At 40.2% G+C, this 27,426-nt stretch overlaps 1 protein-coding gene across 4 annotated transcripts in view; it reads right to left on the reverse strand.

The window, feature by feature from the left end:
* Positions 1 to 27,426, reverse strand: part of TMTC1 (transmembrane O-mannosyltransferase targeting cadherins 1) — a 272,198-nt gene that overhangs the window by 211,235 nt on the left and 33,537 nt on the right. For 3 of the 4 annotated variants that reach the window (XM_060113160.1, XM_060113161.1, XM_060113159.1), the window contains exons 3-5: positions 26,528 to 26,601; positions 23,374 to 23,550; positions 19,197 to 19,403 (exon numbers count right to left, since the gene is read on the reverse strand). In XM_060113160.1, the coding sequence (XP_059969143.1) occupies positions 19,197 to 19,403; positions 23,374 to 23,550; positions 26,528 to 26,601 (458 nt within the window). The remainder of the gene's footprint in view (positions 1 to 19,196; positions 19,404 to 23,373; positions 23,551 to 26,527; positions 26,602 to 27,426) is intronic. The other variant, XM_060113162.1, reaches the window with a different exon arrangement.

Here is a 27,426-nt window from a genome sequence, read left to right on the forward strand (position 1 = left end):
TACACTGACCAGTGTCAACCTCACCAGGCTCAGGACTGCCCTGACCTCATTCAATCACTGTGAGAATGTCTTTGGTGGACATAAAAGCCATAATCCTTAATATCCTCTAGGAAGTTGTTTACTTATTATCACATTTTTTTATCCCTAATACAAAAGACTAATAGTCATTCTGATGGTATAGACAGGTCTTAAGAGTTAAGCTAAGGTCCCAGCTGTTACCGCACTCATGTCTCTTTTTCTTCCAGAATTAACACGTTTTTGATAAAAATATCCATCTTCTGAACATATTCTGCCTTCTCCTCTCTGAGCTGCAACCTGACAAAACTTGCAATCAGGTTGGCATTATGCCTCAGTGTGAGCTTGAATTTCTTATGAGCTACTTCTCAATTCACTCCTTATCAGTCTCTCCCTCAGTGTCTGTGCCATCAATAATTCTTCTCTACTCAACACATCCTATTCTTTTCTGCACCTGCTTCAGTACTGCTCTGCTCACTGTTTTTCTTGAGAAGCTTCCCATTGTTTTGACAGCCCAAGGCCATCTTTTTCATTGCAGTTTCCACAAAACATGAATGCACATGAAGATGTTTACTTATTTTCCTTTGAAAACATATATCCAAAACTTCACTGGGGAAAATAATTTGCTTATGATATTACTGCTGGAGTCTTTGTACCTTTTCATAATGCAAAGATCCCCTGTTCTTTCACTTAACCCAGGAACTTAACGTGCCTTAAAATATATGTTGGTATGTCTGCTTTCTCACCGAGCAGACAAAAGGCATCTATTTAAACTGTGATTCATTCTTTTCCTAATCCAAAACTGCCTTTGTCTTTTTACATTTTCACCTGTCTCTTAAACTTTAGGAAAAAACAAGTGTGACATCCACAGGGATGATTTGTTTCTCCTGAACACCCTGTTGAGTTTGTCTGCCTCTAATAAGGTCACATGCCTTTTCTAACTTGAAGAACAACTGGCAAGCTCTGATTTTTTTCATATGGTTGAACCTCTGACCCCTTCCCACAGTTTCAGGCCTTCCCCCTGCATTTCCTCATATTGGGCACGCCCTTCCTTTGAGCTGCCCTAGTAAGCAGATGGGTGCCTGAGTCAAGAAGCCAGAAGACTGTAAGTTATCTTGACAGCTCTACAAACCAAACGGAGAAAAATATATGTATTATGAATCACATGATAGAGAAATCTGAGCAAAAGACTTCACAAGTATACAACATTTCCCATGCTTTTCATGTTGGACTGCCACTAGCAATTTTTCACAAAGCCCATTTTTAAAAAAAATTAACAAGTTTAATTTCAATAATTGGTTACTTGGAGTTTTTATTTTCTTCTTTTGCTTTTTACAACAGAAGCCATTATGGCAGATGTTTCTAGGAGGCATGAATCCCTCTGCCTCAAGACATCTATTTGCACTTTAATCTGTACTGTGATTAAGGGGATTACCTGGGACCTCTGGAGCAACTCCAACTCTAAGTAAACAGTCAGATCATAATTTGGTAGATCTGTTTGTGTGAGCTCTGCTTCTCAAGAGTATTCACTTCCGTCATAAGAATTAGCCTATTCCATGCTAGTTAAAAATATCTAATTGATAAACAACCAATCAGATACCCACCGTGTTCTCATTAAAACCCAGAACTAAGCTGAGTCTGGGTTAGGTGAGCAGGTGTAAAGGCCATGACAGAGGAAATACCAACCCCCACTCAGAAGGCTGGATCCTCATGGTGGCATGAAGGCATATAACTCAGCATTCTGCAAGGAGGTACCATCCTTAGACTGACAACCTGATCACTTTTTGAAGTTAGGAGATTTCTCACCAAAACCAGCTTTCTCTTTGCAGAGGAAAAATATAGTGAATTGGTTTTAAGAGCAAAGGCTCAGCAGCCAGGCTTCAGAAGTATGATTTCCAGGTTCTTCACTTATTATGTGGGGTAAGTTACTTATCCTCCTTGTATCCATTATCATATTAGTAAAATATGGATAATAATGGAATCAAATGGCACATAGATTTGTTATGTGGATTAGGTGAGTTAATATATGTAAAGCTCTTAAAACAGTGCTTGAATATAGTAAATGTTAGCTATTATTACTAATTACAGTTAGTACACTCTGGAGGATTAATTATTGGAATTCAGTATTATATCCAATAAGAGAACTGTTACCTCATTGGTTAGCAGGTGTTCAATAAATACTTGTGAAATTACACTCATTAAAGTGATGACATTTCATAAAATACTCTAGTATAAAAGTTGATGGGCATGACAGAAAGTTGACTGCACCTGTAACTCAGGTGCAAAACCTCAAAAGGTGAGATGAGTATTGCTAAGAGTCAGCCCGTGGGTTATTCAGACATTCTAGATATTCTTCAGGCTTATTACAGACTATGAGTTAAGGAGATCAAGACAAGGTGAAACCTGGAGCTTCTTATGGGTATATAGATCTTCTAATTCATTTTCTATGTGGAAATTGACTGTATGACCAGATTAACCAGAGGCTGAAGCATAATTTAGGTGGAATAGATACGGTAGTAAAAAATATCCCGTACACACAGAACACAGGACAGTCATTGCCCCTGAGGAGACAGTGAAGGGAATGAGACCAAAGGAAATGTGAAGGCAGACTTCAACTCTACAAATACAGCTTCATTCCTTAGGGAAAGCTAAGAAAGGACTGGAAATAAATATGACCATACATAGTATGAATGTTTGTTACATTATTTTTTCATAGTCACCTGAATATTTTAAGTTTCTCAGACCAAAAATAGGGGGAAAAAAAGCAACCTTACTTAAATGGCCTTTCCTAAAAAATAAAAATAAAAAACTAGTGACCTAAAAAAATGACATGATGGTTTATATAGAAAAATAAAAGAATTGGTAAAAAACTCCTAAAACTAATAGCAATTATAGCAAGGTTGCAGGATACAAGAGTAATATACAAAAGTCAAATGCTTTCCTATATACCAGTAATGAACAAGTGGAATTTTAAATTAGAAACACAGTACCATTTGCATTAGCATCCAAAAAAATTAAATACTTTGGTATAAATCTAATGAACTATGTACAAGAGTTATATGAGGAAAACTACAAAGCTCTGATGAATGAATTTAAAGAACTAAATAAATGGAGAGACAGCCCATGTTAATGGACAGGAAGTCTCAATATTGGCAAAATTTCATTTGTTCCCAAATTTATCTATAGATTCAATGCAATCCAATCTAAATCCCAGCAAGTTATATTGGGGAGACTGACAAACTGATTCTAAAGTTTATATGGAGAGGCAAAAGACCTGGAATAGCCAACTCAATACTAAAGGAGAAGAATAAAGCTGGAGGACTGACACTACCCAACTTCAGGACTTACTTTGAAGCTACAATAGTCAAGACAGTGTGGTACTAATTTAAAAAAATGAGACAGATAGATCAATGGAACAGAATAAAGAGCTCAGAAATAGACCCACATAAATATAGTCAACTGATCTTTCACAAAAGAGCCAAGGCAATACAATGGAGCAAATATAATCTTTGCAAAAAAATGGTACTGGAACAACTAGGTATCTGCATGCAAAAAAAAAATGAATCTAAACATAGATATTACACCCTTAACAGAAACTAACTCAAAGGGATCACAGACTTAAGTGTAAAACACAAAACTATAAAACTCCCAGAAGACAACATAGGAGAAAACCTAGATTATGACGATTGGTTACAGTGATGACTTTTTAGATAAAATACCAAAGGCACAATTCATGTAAGAAATAATAGATAAACTGGACTTCATTAAAAGTAAAAACTTCTGCCCTGTGAAAAATGATGTCAAGCCACAGACTGGAAGAAAAATATCTGCAAAAGATGTCCCTGATAGAAGACTGTTACCCAAAATATACAAAGAACTCTTAAAACTCAACAATTAGAAAATGACCCAATTTAAAAATTGGTCAAAGACCTTAACAGAGACCTCACCAAAAAAAATATACACAAATGTCAAATAAGCTTATGAAAAGATGCTCCACAACAAATGTTATGAGTAATATGAAAATAAAAACAACAGTGAGATACCACCTATTACAATGGCCAAAATTCAAAACACTGACAACACCAGATGCTGATGGAGGTTGTGGAGCAACAGGAATTCTCATTCATTGCTAGTGGTAATGCAAAATGGTACAGCCACTTTGGAAAACAGTTTGGTGACTTCTTACAAAACTAAACATGATTTTACCATATGATCCACCAATTGAACTCCTTGGTATTCATCCAAAGGAGTTAAAAACTTATGTCCACACAAAAACCTGCACACAGATATTACAGCAGCTTTATTCATAACTGCCAAAACTTGAAAGCAACCAAGTAGGTGAATGGATAAATAAACTGTGGTATATCCAGACAACAGAATAGCATTCAGCACTAAAAAGAAATGAGCTATCAAACCATGAAAAAAATGGAGCAAACTTAAATGCATATTACTAAGTGAAAGAAGCTAATCTGAAAAGGCTACATGCTATACGATTCCAACTATATGACATTCTAGAAAAGGTAAAACTATAGAGACAATAAAAAGATGAATGATTGCCAGGGGCTGGGGGGGAGAAGAATTAATAGGTGGAGCACAGAGGATCTTTAGGGCACTGAAAATACTGTGTATGATATTATAATGATGGATACATGTCATTATACATTTATTCAAACTCACAGAATTTACAACACCAAGAATGAACCTGACATAAACTATGACTGTGAGTGATACAATGTGTCAATGTAGGCTCATCCTTGGCAACAAAGGAACCATTCTGGTGAGTGATATTGATAATACGGGAGACTATATACGTATGGAGGCAGAGGGTAAATGAGAAATCTCTGTATCTTACTTTCAACTTTGCTGTGAACTTAAAACTGCTCTAAAAATAAAGTTGAAAATTAAAAAAATACATATAATGACTTACTAGTGTACCACCATGCTTTCACAGCTACTCATTAACTTTGAAAAGTCCCAATCAAAAGTCCATAATGGGGACATCCCTGGTGGCACAGTGGTTAAGAATCTGCCTGCCGATGCAGGGGACACAGTTTTGAGTCCTGGTCCGGGAAGATCCCACATGCCACAGAGCTACTAAGCCCATGTGTCACAACCACTGAGCCTGTGCTCTAGAGCCTGTGAGCCATGATTACTGAGCCCACGTGCCACGACTACTGAGCCCACGTGCCACAACTACTGAAGCAGCCTGCGTGCCTAGAGCCCATGTTCTGCAACAAGAGAAGCCACCATAATGAGAAGCCCGCGCACCGCAACAAAGAGCAAACCCCACTTGCTGCAACTAGAGAAAGCCCGCGTGCAGCAACGAAGACCGGACGCTGCCAAAAATAAATAAATTTATTTTTTTAAAAAGTCCCTAATGCAATACTACCTCACACACACACACACACACACACACACACACACACACACACACACACACACACAGTCCTTCTTTCATAATCTCATACATAAAGAAGTTTCACTGCAGAGCAGCACAACTATCCAACAGAAAACTCTGCAGATACAATAATCAAGGGCCCAGGATTGCATCTGCCACTGAACCACTAGCTCACTGTCACTTTAGAGAGCTTTTGATGGTATTTAATGTCTGCTTACAGATGACATGTGACACATCCCACCCAGCATTTCATGTTAAGGTGAAGAATGGCCACATAAAGAGTGCTGAGTTGGGTGCTCTAAACAGAAAAACTCCCTTATTTCCAGGGTGTTGATGACATGGATGAGAGCCAAGCAGAGCATCAGCACCCAACATGCAAAATGGGATAAAGCCACTCTGGCTCCAGGAGATACAGAGAAAAGAGAAGCAGATTAATGCTCCCAGGACACTTCTGCTTTCCCCAGAAGAGTCCTTTCTAGAAGTTTCTTATAAATCCTTGCAGAAAACATTGTAAAGGGCTTGACCTCTCCAGCCTGGGGCAGCCTACACAGTAGAATCAGATGCGTGTGGATTCAATTCTACATCTTCTACTTAATAGTTGTACAATGCTGTGCAAATTATGCAAGCTCCCTTGAGCCTTGCCTTTCACATATGAAATGTGGTGAGAAGACGTAATTCCCAAGGACACAGTGACAGTTCAGGTTTATTAGGTTGATCCAGGTTTATCTCCTGGCTTGTAATAGGCATTCCATATTGGCTCCCTGTTCCTCCCAGTGGGAAAGAGGTAATGAATAATTAAGCCAAACTCTCAAGACATTGAGACAGACAGCTTATCTCCCCCAGGCCCAACTGGAGAAAGACTGGACATCTTCACATCAGCGCACCATCTATAAGTGCAATTGGGTGCTTGTGTTGTGCCTGGTTCGGTGCTAAACTCTTTTCATACTTCCTGCCATTTATCATAATTGTTACTAATTATCCCTATTTTATACATATGGCAATCACATAATCCAAGTTCATACTGCTACTAAAATAGAAATCGTGGATGTAAATCCACTATTTGTAACTCTAGGATATATGCACCCTGAGCATGCCATTGTTCCATCATTATTAAAGGTGAAACAAGGAAGGAAACTCTAGAATCACTTTTGGAGAAAACTGCATCCGCAGAGGGCTTCCAGTTAGCACACTATTTTCCTTATGTGAAAACTAAACTCTGTTTCTTACATTCAAGCTCTGAGACTAAGAGTCTGACATACAGACTTGGTCAGAATTTACCTCTGCCAAAGTGAATTCTTGACAGCTAACAGCTGTAGCCTGATGCTGAGCTGTGCTTGCTACATCACTTCTGAAAATGCAGTCAACATTAGGTGGCACAGCTTCTAATCGATCACGCCAGAAAAAGACACTTATCTTGCATCTGCTCATTTTCTCTGCCAAGTAGAAAAGCAATTATCTGCACCAATACAAAATATAACTGCCTGGGCATAATACACATAAGAAGGAGAGATGATTTTAATCAGAAACTGATTATAAAGTCAAAATTATAAACTTACCATACTGAATGTATAATAGAAAGGGATTAGTACCTCCGTGAAGTTTCTATTAACTTCTGTTCTTTGGAGGAAAATCATAAATGGAAAAGGCTTAAATCAACTAAGGTGTGGGTAAATACCATAGCTTCACCCTATCATGGGCAAACGTACTCTTAAGTCGCCTATCCATTTTTCTTAAATATGAGAATTCTACCAAATTTATAAAAATGTGTAAAGAAAATTTTATATGATACAATCTTAAAAGACAAAGAGAAGATACTGAGCTTTCACAAATATGCAGGATTCATTTACGGTGAAAACCCAGAACTACTGCTTTTTTATTCTCAAAAGTGTAATAATTAATATCAAGTGGTTTGAATTTCCTGTGTCCAGAAATCAGGTTCAATACCCAGACTGGGGTGCCATTAGAGTCCAGTGTACCTTTCTAATGAAAACTTCAATTTTCTTAAACAAGTTCTTTAAAAATTTTGTTCTTTGGGCTTCCCTGGTGGCACAGTGGTTGAGAGTCCGCCTGCCGATGCAGGGGACATGGGTTCGTGCCCTGGTCCAGGAAGATCCCACATGCCGCGGAGCGGCTGGGCCCGTGAGCCATGGCCGCTGAGCCTGCGCGTCCGGAGCCTGTGCTCCACAACGGGAGAAGCCGCAACAGTGAGAGGCCCGCGTACCGCAAAAAAAAAAAATTTGTTCTTTGTAAGCAAATGATCCCTATGACATCTGTATATAGTGTTTAATAAATGTTTATTGATCAAATGAATCAACAAACTGTCTCTGAAGAGTCAACAGGTATCAGTTTGCAAATGCACGGCTTTGATGACCTCTATGATGGTTGAGGGCAAAATATGTGTAAACTATAACCTTTTTTACTATTGATATTTCTCATCAATACATTTGACTTAAGTTCCAAAGACTTAAGTAGTCAAGAATTCAAGATGGAAAAGGAAAAGAAAAATAGCCAAATGCACACTAGCGAAATCTCCTCCACAGTCTGCTTAGTCACTCACGACGGTGGCCCATTATCGTATCTCACTTCAGGGTCAGCCTCTGACTCGCATACAACTTCGAACTACGTGCACACCGATGGGGTGCAGTGACTAAAAGAGAAAAGGAAACGTGACAGCATCGTTTCATAAGAGTTTGGCCAAATAGTCAGAGAGAGAGAGTGCCAAAGGACCTGAGACCACCTGTCTCACTTGTGTCGTTTCACAGATAAGAAAAACAAACATCCACGGAAGTAAAATAACTGGCCCAAGGAACAGAGCAAATCAGAATCAGAGTAGAACTCAATCTCCCCCCAACCAGGCCATGGCTCCTTACACTAACCGTGCGTTTCTTTACATCCAGCCCAACCTGGGAAACAGCTCTTCTCTTTCAAAGAATTTAGCAATTCTACAATGTTCAGATTTTTCAAAAACAGCAATGAGGACAATGATACAAGTTTTATTGTTCAAGACATGTACTCCATCGTCAACTATTGATATTATCACACATGTATCTTCTGCTTAAAAATATCTGAAGATTGGTACCCAATCTTGACTTATCTTAATGGTTCACCGATCCATTGTGGCTATAAATTATGTGCCATAAGGAAGAGAGAAACAAAGAACACTCCTACAGTGTTGGTGGGAATGTAAATTGGTACAGCCACTATGGAGAACAGTAAGGAGGTTCCTTAAAAACTGAAAATAGAGCTACTATATGATCCTGCAACCCCACTCCTGGGCATGTATCTGGAGAAAACCATAATTTGAAAAGATACATGCACCCCAGTGTTCATTGCAGCACTATTTACAATAGCCAAGACATGGAAGCAATTCATCCATTGGCAGATGAATGGTTAAAGAAGACATAATAGATTTATACAATGGAAAATTACACAGCCATAAAAAAGAAATATTGCCATTTGCAGCAATATGGATGGATGTAGAATTTATCATACTAAGTGAAGTAAGCCAGACAGAGAAAGACAAATATCATATGATATTGCTTACATGTGTAATCTAAAAAAAAAATGAGACAAATGAACTTTATATACATAACAGAAATAGACCCACAGACATAGAAAAAAAACTTATGGTTACCAAAGGGGAAAGGGGCGGGGAGGGATAAATTAGGAGTTTGGGATTAACAGATACACACTACTATATATAAAATAGATAACCAAAAAGGACCTACTGTATAGAATAGGGAACTATACTTAATATTTTGTAGTAGCCTACAAGGGAAAAGAATCTGAAAAAATAGATATATATGTATGTATAACTGATCACTTTTCTGTACACCTGAAACTAACACAACATTGTAAATCAACTATACTTCAACTAAAAATTTTTTTAATTAAAAAATTTAAAGAAGAGAGAAACAACCTGTATTGAGGATACATGTACAGTCTCTCCCTGACTCCACATGAAAACTAAAAGTGCAGTTTTATAAGTAAATAAACAACCTTTTAAATCAAATTTTTTTCATCATAAATGCAGTATGGATCATAATTCCTTTCACAAAGTGATATTCCTCTCACAAAGAAAAATTACTTAAGGGAACCAAAGGTAAAGTACCAAACGAAATCTATGATAAAGACTTAACTGTCAGGAAATAGAAGCTCTACCACTTGAAAACTGAAACACATTGGCTGGTTATTGATTAAGAACTGAGGGCATGTCTAGCTCCTAACATAAGACACAAACATTATTCCTTCCCTCTGTTCAACTCTGGCTGGTTGTTTGCCTGTGGTTGTTTTTTTTTTTTTTCTGAATTATGATATAATTAATTGCCTTCATCCCCTAAAAACCCATACTATGTTCCCTTTATCAATACTTTTGGAGGTTAAATCATTAAAAGCAAATCTTTAATGCCAGGCTCCTCATGGAGACTGCTGCTTAGGGTGATTTCAAAATCAACATGTATTTTCTAGATTATATATAAAGTAGTAAAGATCATGGTTTGAATAATGTGAATAGCATTAATAATTCATAAATCTACAACAGGAAACACATCTTCCTATATGGCTATAAGGTCATCAATCTAAAAAACTAGTAAATTGTGTTTATTATTTCATTTTCAACCTAATGGTTTGTTTATTAAAGTGATGCTTTATTCAATAGTAATTCTAAATACATCAAAAATTTTAATTAAAAAAAGTCCACTGTTAGTCTCAGCAACTAAGAATAATTTTACACATGCAACTTATAATGAGGATGGTATTCAGCAGGTGAGAATAAGTGTTGGGGCTTCCCTGGTAGCGCAGTGGTTAAGAATCCTGCAGGGGACAGGGGTTCAAGCCCTGGTCCGGGCAGATCCCACATGCCGCGGAGCAACTAAGCCCGTGTGCCACAACTACTGAGCCTGCATGCTAGAGCCCACAAGCCACAGCTACCGAGCCTGCGTGCTACAACTACTAAAGCCCGCGCACCTAGAGCCCGTGCTCTGCAACAATAGAAGCCACTGCGATGAGAAGCCCATGCACCACAACAGAGTAGCCCCCGTTCGCTGCAACTAGAGAAAGCCCACGTGCAGCAACAAAGACCCAATGCAGCCAAAAATAAATAAATAAAATAAATAAATTTATATTAAAAAAAGAAGTGTTAACACAGGCATTCTGTTTTCCTGCTAAATGTCAATGAAATCCATCTTTGCTACAAGAATGTTTCTTTCTTTTACATTTTCCTCTAAAATACTGTAAGCTCATAAAAAGAGAGAAAATAAGTAAATATCATAACTCAAATCAAGACTATACCACTTTCATAAATACAGCAAAGGAAAAGTGAGCACTATAAAAAGATTTCTAAACAGTAATTCTTCCACACTGTCTTTGGCATAAAATAAGCATGCTGGTAGGGAAAGGTAAGTCCTAGCCCTACCATTTATGAAAAGCCACAACTAATAGCCATGTTAAGCTCTTTTCATGTATTCACTCATTTGTTCCTCACAATAAGCTCATAGAGCACCTTTTCTGTATTTTTTCAAACATTTACTTTTTTTTTTTTTTTTTTTTTTTTTTGTGGTACGCGGGCCTCTCACTGTTGTGGCCTCTCCCGTTGCGGAGCACAGGCTCCGGACGCGCAAGCTCAGTGGACATGGCCCACCGGCGCAGCCGCCCCGCGGCATGTGGGATCTTCCCGGACCGGGGCACGAACCCGTGTCCCCTGCATCGGCAGGCGGACTCTCAACCACTGTGCCACCAGGGAAGCCCAAACATATACATTTTTAACATTGACACATTTAATCTACAAAACATAGCAGCAGTTCAAAACATGTGGCAGACAATTTTCAGAGCAACAAACTGGAAATCCCACCGAATTATCTGAAACCATCATGATCTATTGCCTAGTGTAGAATAATTTTCCCATGAAAGAATTATTTATGTATACCCTGAGTGTTTACAATGTTAAGATGAACTGATACTGCTTTTACTGCAATCACTCCACAACCTCTCAGCAGGCTACATTAAAAAAGATAAATTAAAAAAAAATTTAGCTGGATGACAGCAGCTTTAACTAAAAGAGCAAAGAAATTGGCAGCAGACTCCCTACAACATCCTAAGGGCCCTACCTGTGTTCTGCAAAAGAAGGGAAAGATGTTTGGTGTCCTTGAAGTCACCCAGGCTCTAACCTGCACAGGACAGAGGTTGAGTATCCATATGGTGACTGATGAGCTGATAGAAAACCATGAGGCCTGGCATCCTCTTCTAAGAGCCTCCTGTGGCAGTGACAAAATTGAATGCCAACCAGAAATGCCTACATTCTGATAGTTTTCTCTTTCAACATATGTCCCCATGAATCCAATTGGAAAGCAGATGTCTAAGCTTGATAGCTCTACACTGAGAAAGGAAAGAGCTTATCATCCACTGACTGAAATTCACAGGGGATAGAATATTGCCTAGAATCGGTACGCAGTCAAGATTAAGCAGAATGAACCATGGGGGCTGTCAGCAGTTAGGAACTCTACCAACTGCTATCCAAAAATTAAAAGGAATTTTGCTCCTTAGCATGTGATTTATTTGGAAGAGGCTTTTAGTGCTAAGTTCTGAATGAAGCCAAGAAACACTTTACTGAAATGATCCATTTTAGTGCTGAGTTCAGTTCAAGAAGCAAAGCAGATTTCAGTAAGCTTTCAGGCAAACTCATCAAAGTAATACCTGCTTTACCATATACTCTGCGTCTGGTTCAGACGGAATAACATCACTCTCAACTAATGGTTAGGAAATAGTGACAGAAAAAACTCTCTTTTAATTCTCTATCCACAGAAGAGAATACCTCTCTGGTAAGTTCCATGTTTAAGAAAAGCTACTTTAAAAGAACTTGAGGGCTTCCCTGGTGGCGCAGTGGTTGAGAGTCCGCCTGCCGATGCAGGGGACGCGGGTTCGTGCCCCTGTCCGGGAAGATCCCACATGCCGCGGAGTGGCTGGGCCCGTGAGCCATGGCCACTGAGCCTGCGCGTCCGGAGCCTGTGCTCCGCAACGGGAGAGGCCACAACAGTGAGAGGCCCGTGTACCGCAAAAACAAACAAACAGACAAAAAAACACTTGAGAGCCCATCTTGGGTAAATCAACACACCAAAGAACGTTAAAGGCAGATTAATGATGCTATCCCAATAAACACAGTTCAAAATTAAGAAGCCTGATAACACTAACTAACAGTTCTTTTGGAAAATTACTTTTTTATTTAAGTTTTAAAAAATAAATTTCTCACTATTTTCATCCTTCCTATAGCAAAACAGCAGCATTTGTTCACCCTTCCCAGGAAAATGTGTCCTCCATAGGAGGACAAATGCCTGCAGCTATCACCCACCTCCCTTCTCCAGTGCCTTCCCAGCCACCAAGCAAGTCTGCAGCTCAGTCACACCAGGAGGCACTACAGGGTTTTAGTAAAAGCTATGGTCAGTTCAGTATATTAAAAAGAAATTGACAAGCTATGAAAAAGCTCAGGCATGTATGGGCCAAAGGTAACAAGAGAGGATACCCTTTGGATATTGGGTCCAAATGATAGAATCATGGGTGTAAACAGTTTTAAAGTTGTTTAATAAGAAATAACTTTAACAGTAATTATGCTAGTAGGTTTGGTCAGTTGTCTTTATAAAATGCAGCCTGAGAGTTACTGCTTTCTTGGGTCCACCACCATCATGTGCCAAAATAAGTCATAGTGATCTGGCTGCAGCCACCTAAGAACTACATCTGAAGACTGAAGTATTTACACCACTGAAGACAAGAGAGAATTCCATAGCAAAATGTGGCCCAGCTCATCTTTAAACAAAGCAATGGAAATGAGGAACAATGATCCGCAGCAATGAAAGAATTTGCAAAGTCTCTTTAAAGTAAGATCGTAGTCCATACCTACTTCCAGAGGGTGGTTTGTGTTCTTAAGGTGGATTCATCACTGAGCTTTACACTTACATTAAGAGATTTTAAAGTAGGGGAGGGGATTTATTAATATGAACCCACAAAGTTGACTTTTAACTGTTGGAGATATTTTCTGTGCAGATCTCTTAGTTTACTCCACCCCTCTTTCATTTGGTCATTTCATTTTTTTAAAGCAGTAACTGAGTGAGATTGAAAACAGCCCATCTGAGATCAGTCAACCAGAAAGGTGTGTAAAATGGTGGGGGGATAACCCAATTATATTCATCAGTAATTCAGGCTTTCAACACAGATTTTTTCCTGTCACCTGAAAATCTCATTTCACTAACTTACTAAGCTTCTTTCAAAGCTTATATGAGGCCGTTAATAATGATCTGAAACACATTTGCCCTACTCAGAGGAATCTACAAAGCATTTCTTACTTTAGGGAAAAAGAATACAATGCAAGGTCTACAGAAGTAAAGCATTAAAATGATACTTGAAAGGTCAGTGACTCATTCCACCAGTGAAGGTCAAAATATTTATATGCTTCCTTAAGTCCTCTGAATTTAATTTAATTATCTAACAGTTTCACTTTAGTGCCAACCTGTTCTCTAATCCTAAACTTGTCTTAGTTTCTTGATTTGCATGCCTCCGTGCAAGGTATACAAGAAAAACTTTTAAGACACACTGACGTGAAAAATATAACTGCTGTCTTACCCACAAAGGTAGGAAACGAGCCCATTTTAAGTAAAAATATCATGATCATCATCCAGCTAAGTTCCATGAGGGCAGAGCTCTGTTTACTTCACTGCCATATATTCCCAGCACCTAAAACATTAGTTGGCCCATAGGAGGCATTCAGTAAATACTGACAAATGAATGACTCATGACAGATGCTGCAGAGCAAGAGAAGAGGAAAAGAGCAAGAATTTAATGAGCCAAGAACTGTCTTCAACACCAGTCATAATCACTGTCATTTAAATGTGAAATCAATCAAGTCTATATATGAAAAATGACTACATATAGTTACAGATATAGGTATGAGTTACAAGGATAAGAGTTCAGGTAGAATTCACTGAGTTTTCTAAGGTGAAAGGGAAAATGTGTCCATGCGTGAATGAACTGGATATAATGAAGAGGGTAGGGAGAAGGAAGGTTTACATACAAAACATTTCTCATTGCACATGGAACAACTGAGTAAAAGGTGGTATCAACTGAAATTTCATCTGATTCCAGAGTGTACACCCTAAGTCCTAAGTTCTTCATTGCACTTGCTACCCACAAGCCAATCACTAAGTCACACAGAAAAACAGGAAACTAAATAAATGACTTGCAGTAGGATTTTGGAATTCTCCTGTGTTTGGTAACTACAGAAAATGTTTTACCTGATAGTATTTAGTCCAGTTTTTTGACAGCCTAATGCCATGCATGCAGTGTAAATACATACTAGCAAATAGTTTCGAAGTTCAAGGAAAAAAAAAAATCTCACACAAACTCATCCCGTGCCTGCATACTGCAGGTTCACCAGTTTCAGGATACATCCTGGTGTTTAGAAACTCACACAGGAATAATAATATTCATAATATTAAGCTACTACTAATGATGCTGTGGGCTGCCACACTGAATAGCCACTGTGTACCAGGCACCTATTTACATGTTTATTATGCAGGCTATAGCTCTGAGTCCTGACAAGCAATCTGAGAGTAAGGTGTCATGATTAGTTCCGCCTTTTGGAGATGAGAAAACTGAGGCTCACAGAGATAAAATAACTTGTCTAGGATCAAGTAAGTGAAGGAGCCATGATTTAAACACTGTCTGCAGAGACCTTCAGAACTAAGCTAACATTGCCTCTTTGAACTTTTCTTTACCTGATCACCTTCTGACAAAAGGACACACACAGTTTTTAAAAATAATTTTTATACTAATTAAATTTATAGTCAAATATATGACACCTTTCCTTTCCAAAGAAGGAAAATACATGACAACTTTCCTCTCCAAGGAAGGATAATGGTCTTTCTTGCCCACAAACATGTTAACTTACTAAGACCCCGACCCAGTTCCAGTTGTCCTATGTACTGCTCTCCAGGCATAATTCTTTCTAAAACAGGCTGGTGCTCAGAGTTTAAAAAAAAAAAAGCATGTCATTTAATTCAATGTATTAGCACCAACACCCTATATCGCAGCAAGTCAGAAGGTGCCTCATTTGTTGACCCGAGGATAGCTGCAAGAATCTTCTACCCCCAAGAGTTCAACAGGGAGGCCAGCTCCACAGAGCATGAAACAAGTGTCCTGCCTCCTTCCCAAAGCCAAGTCCTCACCCGGGAAGCTGGACTTCAGAGCATAACAAACAGGCAAAAGCAAAGGATTAGGGGTCAAACAGCCTGAGTTCCAATCCTGATGTTACCACTTACTAACTAGGCAAATGTTTTAAATGACCATTTAACTTCTTCCATTTCCACCTGATAATGCAAACTCTAAGATTTACCCTAAATGAAAGTTGTGATGGCTGCATGGGAAATGCCAGCCCACCTCCTGGTACATAGCGGATGGATCACAGATAGAAAGTTTTCTTCCCCTCCTGAAAGGCCTTCTTCACTGGAGTGCTGGAGCTGACTCACACTGGCTTGCTAGAGGTGACTATTAAATTTTCAGAAATTTTGCAGGCCAGTTATTAAATACGGCCATTGTTGAAAATTAAATTATATAACTATAATAAATCATATGTATGTAAATATATTGTATATATTTATATTAATATATAATATATATCTTAAAATAAATTATATAAACTTAAATCATGCTAAAAACAAAGGTAATAAGTACTCAAGGCTCATCACTTCCTAATTAGCTTCCTTCATTTTACTGTTATCTATGCTCTTGAGGTTACTACGTCTATTGTCCATTGAGCAGTGGAAACGCTTCATGATGGTGAGCTATGGCACACCTCTCCCAACTCCACGTTCAGCAATGTCACATTTGTAGCTTCAGATCAGCCATGGTGGCTTCCCTGGTGGTGCAGTGGTTGAGAGTCTGCCTACTGATGCAGGGGACACGGGCTCGTGTCCCGGTCCGGGAAGATCCCACATGCCGCGGAGCGGCTGGGCCCGTGAGCCATGGCCGCTGAGCCTGCGCGTCCGGAGCCTGTGCTCCGCAACGGGAGAGGCCACAACGGTGAGAGGCCCGCGTACCGCAAAACAAAACAAAACAAAACAAAAAAAACCAAATCAGCCATGGTAAGAGTATTTACATGGAAACTGGCCAACACCAGTCAGGATTTACTTTCTCTGGAGAGCCAGTTATTGAGCATTTACCAGTGCACCGCTGGTATTCACACTTCATCTTATTCCTTTCTGCTCCTGCACCTTCCATCTCTACTCTCTACAAGTTATCTACCTACATACACACACCCATTCAATTTAAAATAAAAATGAAAACAAAACCCTAACAGCCCTGGAGTTAACATCCTTTGTCCCATTCCTTCATTACCAAATTTACTGAAAAAATTCTATTTATGCTTAATTCCAATACTTTCTTACCACCTACTCATTCATTTATTCATTTCACAAATATTTGAGCAACTACTCTGAGCCAGACACTATGAAAAGACCTGGGGATACAAATGTGATCAGAAGCCGACATGGTCCCTGCCCTGATGGAACTCAGTCACACTGCAGCCTGACTTTTGTCCTTCCTTGAAAGTCTACAATGCGCGATTAATTCTTGTTTTTTCTCCTCCTCTGCCTTTCTTAAAAAAATTTACAATTTCCCCAAATATTCTGTCTTCTTTTCCTTCATGCCGTGTTACAGAAAAAGTCAAGATGTCCTCAAGGTTTTGACTCTTTACCTCTCTGCTTTCTTGCTCAGGAATTTCAAGCATCACTGTGATTTTATCCTTTCCCAAACTGATTTTTCCTCTAGCCTTTCCATCTCAGTAACTGAGACCACCACGCACCCAACTATTGAAGCCAGAAACGCAAACATCTTTGTTTCCCGCCTTTCCCTCACCCCTTCACCCCAAACATCAGCAAGTCCTGTTACATGTATATCCAAAACTTATCCCAAATCCACCATATCCCTCCACCTCAGTCTCTGTCAGCCTCGGCCACGACCCTTTCTTTTCCCCTCAGTCTGTATGAAAGTCTCCCTGCTTTACTCTTACCCTTAATCATCCACTACAAGAAGCCTGAGTGAACATTCTTTTTTTTTTTTTTTTCCGTACGCGGGCCTCTCACTGTTGTGGCCTCTCCCATTGCAGAGCACAGGCTCCGGACGCGCAGGCTCAGCGGCCATGGCTCACGGGCCCAGCCGCTCCGCGGCATGTGGGATCTTCCCGGATGGGGGCACAAACCCACGTCCCCTGCATCGGCAGGAGGACTCTCAACCACTGCGCCACCAGGGAAGCCCTGAACATTCTTAATATAACTATTTTCCTCCACATTGAACAAACAACAACAACAATAACAAACAGAACCCTCCAAAGTCTCCCCTTTCCACTCAGAATAAAATCCAAGCTCACTTCCATGGCCAACACACCCTTCCCCATCTGGGCCTGCCCACCCCCTGAGCTCGCCCCATCCAAGCCCCACTTGCTCGTTTCCCCAGGTCTGGAACCCTGGGCCCAGATCTGAGCAGGGCCAGCTCCTCCACTCATCCATGAGGATTCTGTGGGCCTTCCCTGACCAACCAACATGAAGTTGCTCCAGCCAGGCCCACCCACCACTCTCTACCACACTGTTCATTCTTTGTTGGTTATTTAGTGTGTGTCCTCCTCTACTGGAAGGGAAGATACACAGGCACAAGGACCCTGTCTTCCTTATTCACCAGGACATCCCTGGTGCCTGGAACATGCCAGGCACGTGGTAGACACTCAATAGATCTTTGTTGATGAATGAATAAATGGAGCATGATCCAAAACACAGGTTTCCATAGGAATAATCGGAAACAAAGACCCAGAAAAGAGGGAGTTTTCTGGGACTGCACAGAAGAATAAGAATAGCAATCTGCTGTTTAACTGCTAATAGTATGAGTCAAATTTCCATCTTTATTAAATTCTGACTTGCCCATGGCTTCAGCTATTTTAGAGGCAAGCTAATTTAATGAGTTCTGATCAATCTATGTTAATTTTCATGGCTAGGTCAAAAGATTCAAAAAAACAGGGAAAATCCTGTGCTTTAAAGTTTTTCCTGTACCCTGGGAGATCAGCTCGGTGCTTTGTGACCACCTAGAGGGGTGGGATAGGGAGGGTGGGAGGGAGATGCAAGAGGGAGGAGATATGGGGACATATGTATACGTATAGCTGATTCACTTTGTTATAAAGCAGAAACTAACATACATTTTAAAGCAATTATCCTCCAATAAAGATGTTTAAAAAAAAAAAAAAGATTTTCCTGTACCCTTCAAAACATTTCTGAGAGGCAGTGTCCCCTGGGCTTCCTCCCATGCTTGTGCTGTAATAAATTCCTATCACACACCCAGAGCAGGGAGAGTCAGAGCAGCAGAAGGTAGACCTCTCCTCCCCCAGAAAACCGAGAGGCCTGCACTCTGATGCCCAGGGCTCTTCCATCAGGGAAGCAGCAATATGTCTGCACTTCTTAATGGAGGCTTCAGAGCCTCACCCCCTCCTTCCAAGTAACAGCAGACAGCAGGGCTTCTACTTGCTTCTTCCAGCTACTCCCTTCTCATCTGATCTAATATAAAGAAGGAAGGGAAAGAAGAAGAGAAGGCAGGAAGCAGGAGGAAGGGAGACGGGGAAGGAAAAAGAAAGAAGGAGGGAAACGAGTGTGGGCGGGTGTCACAAAGAGCCCACTCGGTGCTTCACTTCTCCAGCGATCCCCCTGCAACAGGTGACGCCGGATGGTGAAAACACGCAAGGTCAAGGAGCACAGCCCAGTACCTCATCAAGGACCACACAGCTCGAGGAGACACAGGGAATCCACTGCTCTTGGGTTCAGGTGGCAATGGAGTGTGGCAGCCACCCCAAGCTCCTTTGTGAGGGAACCGCTGCTGCTTCCCGTTCTCCCGGAGAGGGTGCGCTGGCGGTGCGGTGGGCGGGGAGCTCCCGGGCTGCTGTGGGCTGCGCTGATGGACGACCCCGTTGCTCCTAATTGTGCACGGAATGGAGGGGAAACAAAGTTAGACAGAATGACAAGACCTGCAACAAGGAACAGCAATCCCTTGTCCCATAGCCAAGCCCTGTTCCATGGAAGCAACCGTCCACAAGTCTTTTAGCTCTTCTGTTTCTGGTATTCATCCCAATATTTTAAAAATAAGATTAAATTATAATATTATTTCTAATTTTAGAACTTGTCTTATTGACTTGCTACCATAGAAGATGAGGACTCAGTACCTTTTACGTGGTCACCAATACACACACACACACACACACACACACGCACGCACATTCACAACCACCCTCTTCTCTTCTTCCACATATATTTCTCTCATGATAAATATAATTTGAATTCTCCTAACTCAGTTGAAGTGATATTCTGGATTTATATTATTATGATCTTGTGAAATGTTGTTCACAGCTGATCCACCCCAATGTGTTCTCACATTTTCCTTCATGAATCTTCTGAGATGATATAATTCATAACCACCAGCTGGGCAAAAATTTTAAAGTCTGATACGACCAAGTGATGGGGAGAATGTCGAACAAAGGGGATTCTCATCCACTGCTACACTCCAGTCATTTCAAAAGCAATGTCTCTTGCTCACAGTGAACAAGTGAAATCACAGTTCACAGTGAGATCAACACCGTGAACGTGTATACATCTGTGGCCCCAGCAACACTTCTGTGGTTATGCCCCAGGAGGTACGTGCACACAAAGGTTTCCTGCAGCATGCTATATAATAGCCAAACATGTAAAAATAACCTAAATTCAAAATCCAGAAGGATGGATAAATTGTGATAATTAAATACTACACAACAGTTAAAATGAATGAACTATAGCCACATGTATCCACATTGATGGATCTCAAAATCCAATGTTAAATGAAAAGAAAAGCAAGTGACACCATTTATATAAAATCTGCAAGTATGTAAACAATGCTATTTGATATTCAGTGGTATATACTTATGAAGTAATAACAAGAAAACAGCCCTAGAAATGAAAAATGCCAAATTCAAGATCATGGTTATTTCTAGGGAGAGGGTAGGGACTGCGGTCAGGGAACGTTATCCTCTGCGAGTTGGCAATTATATGCAAATTTTTTAAAAAGAAAAAAATTTAACTTTCAGGAGCTGCTCTTTCACTGAAAATGTTTCTTCCTAAAGGTGATGTCTCATAAAAGAAACCTAACTCTGTTCGTGTGGCCCAATCTTAAAATTTAGGAATAAATTGCTCTTCATGTAGGAGAGGGCTTCCAACACTTGTTTCTGTTGTTTCTTTCCTGTTTCCTGAATCATACAATGAAAAGACCTCAAGAACAACCTAGTACCGAGATGTTTATTCTAAATGAGCAGATAAGATTTGTGTGTACGTTATTCTGGGAAAAGGGGACACGATTCTGTGAGATTCTCAAAGGGGTCAGGAGCCCCCAGTACACACAGATCCTCTGAGCTGGTCTCCTGGTACGAATGTGAGCCCAGGCTCCGAGCTGCAGATGCCCTGTGGGGTCTCCAAATCCCTGTCCTGTGTGCTCCATGGAGGCTCAGGGGTAACCCTGTGGCTCTGGAGTCACACAGACAGAAGTCCCAGTAGGGGATGGGTGACTCTGGAGAGGTTACTTTCTATGCCTGCCTGAATTCTCTCCTCTGTAAAACGAGGGTAAAAGTTGTTGTGAGCAATCAGTGACTTCATACCTGTAAATGGTGTGGCCCAGTGCTTGGCACACAGCCTGCACTCAAGAGATACTGTTATCGACCAGATCTCCCTGTTACCGGCTTTCAGTTCCTTCTCACCACTTTCACAACTGTACTCAGTTACTCGCGTAACTACTTATGTAACGTCTGTCTCCCCCAGTATTGCTCTCTGAGGGAAGGAATCTTAACTGTCTTATTCTTGGCCAGGCACAGAATGAGAATGTGTTAAGTGGGCGGAAAGAATGAATGCCTCCACCTATGCAGAGATGCTGGTGGTTGTGAGAGCTACAAGTTACTAAAACAAAGAAACCCCACCGACTATGAGCTATGCAACATCCAAGCTACATATCAGCAGTATTGTTTTTTTCATAGAATAGAACTTCTGGCAGTTTGGTATAAGGAAGGTCAAGAACAATTACTAAAGGAATAAAAAAGACAATTATTCTCTTTGAAAAAAGCCTAGCTCAACAGTGACCAGATGAAGAAAAAGGAGCGGGCTGGAGAGACCTAAGACCAGAGGAGATATGACTTCAAAGATGAGCGTAAACAAGAATGCTGCCTGCCATCACATTATCAGCCACTGCAGCCGGCCTGGAAGGTGCGCCCTGAGGGGAATTCAGGATGGAGAAAAATAGCATACCTAGAGAGTTGAGATGCATATCAAAGGAACAATTTTAATGAGCCCAGACTCTTGCATCTTCCCATATATAGAAAAGCACTGAAATCATTAACTTGAGATGCCTGATTTTTTTGTGATTAGCACTAACCTTTTGAGTTTCGACTATATAGTTGTTTTTTTATTTTTCTTCAGCAAAAACTCATACATCCCGGCTCCTCCCTTACCTCTTTGGCACAGTCCCTCAGAGCTATCGAGAGGCTGCCTTCCCAGGCTACAGTCCTTAGCAATGTCCCCAAATAAAACATAATTCTCAACCCGCAAGTTGTGTGTTTTATTTCAGTTGATATGAGTTTTAAATATCTCTGGACTGAACCAAAGGCAAGGCTCTGCAGGCACTTGCCACATCTTCTGCTGTCAGTAGAGCGAAGCAGAAAGACGATGGGAGGCAGATACAAAGAGGATGCCAGAAGAAAGTGGAAAGCCAGAGGGGTGGATAGGCTGCTCTCTAAATAGTAAGGTCAGCAATGCAATTACTGCTACGGGTGGAGAGGATAAGGAGGAAAGGCATTCTCATATAAGCCTAGGGGAGGTGCTTTGGCTCACAGCTTTCTTGGCTTGAGCTTGGATCAAAATAATAACTGGGCTCCTTCCTTTTACACGCCTCTGAGATTTACAGAGAGCCAACAGAGCACTAAAATCTACTTAAATTATCCCCAAGTACGACGCCCAGGCAGGAAGGTGATCAGAATTTAATGACTCACCTCAGCTTGTCACCACTCACTAGCACTGCTCTTATCTTTAAGTCAAGAAGCATAAAGAGGTAGGGAATGGGCTAAAAAGACAGGACTTTTTTTTTAAGATAAAATTCTTCATCGGACAAGGCCGGAGAATAAATCAGTTACATTTATTAAAAGTTCAAATGTAAGGGCCTTATAATTAGTGAAAAATAGTGTCTGCATGTCAAATTGTTAGTAATTATGGATTTGATAGAGGAAGAAAATTATAGTATGTACTTGAACTTTTAATATGCCTTAGTCACTCTTATCATCTATAATCCACAGGATAATATGAATGTACCTTAATATTTTTTAACGAAAATAGGCTACTAAATAAACTTGTTCTTTAACTTGAATATGACCTGTAATTATTCCTGTATGGTTTAGACTGCCCCGCTGTGGAATTCCAAAAGGCCCCTTCCAAAAACTCTTGGGTAAAAGCATCATCCCTAGAGCAAGTAAACGACCCGAATTTAGCATTTGAAGGCAGAGATTCAAGTCAAGCTGTTAACAGACTGTTACCATTTGTAACTACTCCACTGTGTGAATCAAGATTTCTCAGTAGTATGCAACCAAAACAATCTGGTGATATAAACTTGCAATTAGCATTGATACTTTTCAATTCCAAATTTGGGGCTCACAAAAACTTTATAGTCCTCATGGATTTTCATAAAAGTGTGAAGAGTTTAAACATATATAATGCATTTATCCTAAGGAAATAAGCCTTACTATATGATAGTCTAAGATGAGGTTACATTTAACAAAATGTTATATCTCTATTTTTTTAATGAGAGTTTGAAAACTATTGATTTAAGCAACTCTTCTCTGCACATCATGGACTGCTTGACAGCAAAACTTTAAAACGACTTACCATTTATCGTGATTGTGGGATAAAGAAAAGAGATCATAAACCAAGCACACGCCGAACACCGTGATGCCTGTCTCTTTCACCAGCATCGCGCAGGTCCCCAGAAACAGACTGAGTAGCAGGAAGAAGGGAGAAGCCGTGGGAGGGAAACATTCCCCAACACAACACTGGTCCACACTCCTGAAAAACAAGGTTGAGTTGCTTTTACTCTAAGAAGAAATGTGGGTCGCTAAGAAATAACCACCTTTTAAAGATAAGATCTAGCACCAATTTCGTTGTATTCTAAGTAAGTAGGTGAGCAAAGATTTCTTCAAGAATGTTCATCACAGTATTATTTAAAATTCGCAAAGATGGAAAAAAGTAAATGTCCAACAATGCTGAATTTGGTACTTAAATTAACGCATATATAAATTCTGGTAAATTATGGCATATAACAAAGGAACACTAAAAAGCCATTTAAAATGCTACCATAGAGATGTATTTAGTGACATGGAAAGATGTTTAGGTGAATATATTTTCAGTGGATACTACAGGTTACTAAGCCACATGCATGAATTCTGGAGCCAGGTTCCCTGGGTTCAAATCACAGCTCTGCTCTTAAATAACAGGTTACTAAGCCACATGCATGAATTCTGAAGCCAGGTTCCCTGGGTTCAAATCACAGCTCTGCTCTTAACTAACAGGGTAACATGGGGCAGGTCAGTTGCTTCCCTGTGCCTCACTTCCCTCATGTGTGAAATGGGATCACGGTGTTGTAGGGAAGATTCAGTAAATGACTTATTACATGTTAAGTGTTCAACATTATTATCATTTTTGTGAAGGTATTTTATATGCTTCTGTACAAAGAAATCAGTGGATATATACCAAAACACAATCATCATTTCTGTGATGAAAATACACATGTTTTAGTCTTTTTCTTTTCTTCTGGCTAATCTGTTTTGTTTTTTTTTTTAATTGAGGTACAGCTGATTTACAATGTTGTATTAGTTTCTAAACTGTAGTTTTAAATTTATTTTTCATGAGAATGTATTAGGTAAAGCTTTTTTTTTTTTTCTCAGCATAATTTCCAGCAGAGATTTTCTAAAACTCTCCGGTTGCTGTAAAGTCTTTTTTCACCTTACAAAACAGAGTCAGCACCACACCAAGAAATTCCACTGTTCCTTCCGTAGGTGGCACACCAATTTGCTCCTACTCTTTTGAAGGCCAGTATATCTGAAGTGGTGACGTCTTACCCTTATTGTTATGTCTTAGAACAATCACCTAAATTATATGCCAAATTTGTAGGAGACAGGCTTTTTCTCCGAAGCTGGTTTATAGCTTAAAATTACTCAAAGTGCGAATGGCCTGCACAACAGAAAGCTGTAACAATGTGGCTTATTATCACACAGATATGGATATGCTGCGGGCCCACTCATGTTCCCAAATTTATCAACACAGAGGAGAAGCCTGAGAGATCAAGTTCAAACTCAAAAGCGATTATTAATCTTGTTCTAACACCAGAGCAAATAGGAAACAACTGTTGAATTTGGGTTTATATTTTTAATATTTTCACAACACTCTTTTATATACCTAGCAATGCAGTGGGAGATTACAAAGCCAGGACTAGAAGCCTGGTACTATATTAAGAAGAGACTCTGGTCTTAAAGCAAAACTTCATAAAGCTTAATTCAGTCCATCTTTGACCCAAGGTCTAAACTGGTGTACAACAAGGTTTCTCAGTTTCAGCACTACTGGTATTTTAGGGACGATGACTCTTTGTTACAAGGGCTGCCCCGCACGCTGTAGAATCCTTGGCCTCTACTCACGTGCCAGCTGTGCCTCTCCAGTTGTGACGAGCAAAAGTATCTCCAGACATTGCAACTGTCCCCCCGGGACAAGGTGGGCAAATTTGCCCCCTATTGAGAACCACTGGTTTAAAACAGTGTTCCTTGGAGTCACTGGGTTTTATAAGATTATAGGCCAGTGAACTGACCCAGAGATCAAGGTTCACAAATCCCTAACCAGGCATCCCTCCAGGAAGCAGGGCAATGTGGCTCACTGGCTCCCTTTCTCCTGGGCCACCCTCTGAGTTACCTGCTCTCACTACATTTTTTTTTTTAATAAACAATGACTACAATGACGTGAGGTGGGAAATGGGAACAGGGATTTTATTACTTAATTTATTTATTTTTGCTGTGTTGGGTCTTCGTTTCTGTGCGAGGGCTTTCTCTAGTTGTGGCGAGCAGGGGCCACTCTTCATCACGTTGCGCGGGCCTCTTACTATCGCGGCCTCTCTTGTTGCGGAGCACAGGCTCCAGACACGCAGTCTCAGTAGTTGTGGCTCACGGGCCTAGTTGCTCCGAGGCGTGTGGGATCCTCCCAGACCAGGGCTCGAACCTGTGTCCCCCGCATTAGCAGGCAGATTCTCAACTGCTGCGCCACCAGGGAAGCCCTACATTCATTTTTTACCCACCCCTTTCCCTATGACGATATGTCACGACTCAGGTGAAAATCTGATCAAGTTAGGGGGAAAAGGGCAATATAATGGGAAATTGTTTTACTGTTTTTCAGTCTACCAAAGCAAGAAGCTTCTGTATTTTGATGAAAGGATGTGCAAATTGGAAAATCACAGTTGAGAAATACTACTTTCAATTCAGCCTTGTTATTTTAAGCTTTGAGCTACTTTAATGAGGATAATAAAGAGGAAAAAACCAACACAAAACGTAGGACCAAAATGAAAAGGAGAGATTAAACAAATCATACTTAAATAGAAGAGAGGACTAGACCCAGTATATTTTGGCTCAGAGGTAAGATTTCAAATTCCATTCTCAGTAAGAAACTACAAGTAAGAGAAATCAAGAAGCAAGAGCTTATCTTCCCAGCACTGGGAGAGCAGTCCTTTTAAAAGGCTATGACAGGGCTCAGAATGCGGCTGGAAGAGAGAACAGCCTAGCTTTTGGTAAGGAGAGGGTTTCCTATCCCAAGTCTCCAGGAAGCTCACTGGGCATTTCACTGGCAAGAAGCCTCCCTCCTCTCTCAGGCAGGAGCTCAGAGTCAACACACACACACACACACGCACACACACGCACACACACACACACACACACACACACACACCAGAAACTCCCAGGGGACAGCATGACTGTAAACAGATAAGGGCATTCTTAGCCATACGTACCTACTGTAGGAGAGAAAGGCTAACAGAAACAGCAAGCATGCCAACACGTCAGCTCTGCCAACAATTCCGGCCACCTAGAAAGTGTGAAAAAATAAAAACCTCAGAAAACCACTTTCAGAAACCCATTACAGAAATGTTACTTGTTTTCAGAGGAATGAAAGGAATAATAAATGAGAAAACACATTATTCTTTAAATTCTGATATACGACCAACCACTTCTGGTTATATTTAACAATCATTTTAAAGAAGGAGAAAAAGAGGAAGGAAAGGGCAAGATTCTCATGCTTAACTTCATTTTTAACCTTTCTTCTATTGAAGATCAATTCACAGCATCAAAGTATATTCATTTACTGGTTTTTTTCAAAAATATTTTTTTGAGCAATGACTGAGTTCTGGACACTGTGCTAGTCTTTGGGCACCAGAGTGCTAATGGAACAGAGGATGCTTACAGAGCACTAGGAAAACAATAAGACAAGAATGGGAAGGAGTATGAACTCATCATCGCTATGTGTGAGTGTACGTGCATGCGCCTATGTGTTTCTTAGCAACATCACCAAAAGGGTCTGAAAGCAAAATACCCCAGTAGCAAAGAGCCATCCTGGCACTAACCACAGGCCATTTATCCACTAAAGAGAACATGGGCCCCTTGGAGATGCAGCTGATTCCAGGGTTGAGACTCAGGAGATACAAGAGCACTTGGATCATCTTCTCATGTCAGAAAGTAAGTGCTCAAAAAATGACAGGTACATGTCAATAGGACACAGAAGCCAGTAACAATGGGCTCCCACTGACCAAATATGCAACAATTTGAACATCATAATAAATAAGGACAGCAATAAATGATAAACCATTGTCAATTACAATATTAAGACAAATATATTAATAACACTGTATATTAT

This window comes from Mesoplodon densirostris, chromosome 11, assembly GCF_025265405.1.
Source record: "Mesoplodon densirostris isolate mMesDen1 chromosome 11, mMesDen1 primary haplotype, whole genome shotgun sequence".
NCBI classification, from domain to species: Eukaryota; Metazoa; Chordata; class Mammalia; order Artiodactyla; family Ziphiidae; genus Mesoplodon; species Mesoplodon densirostris.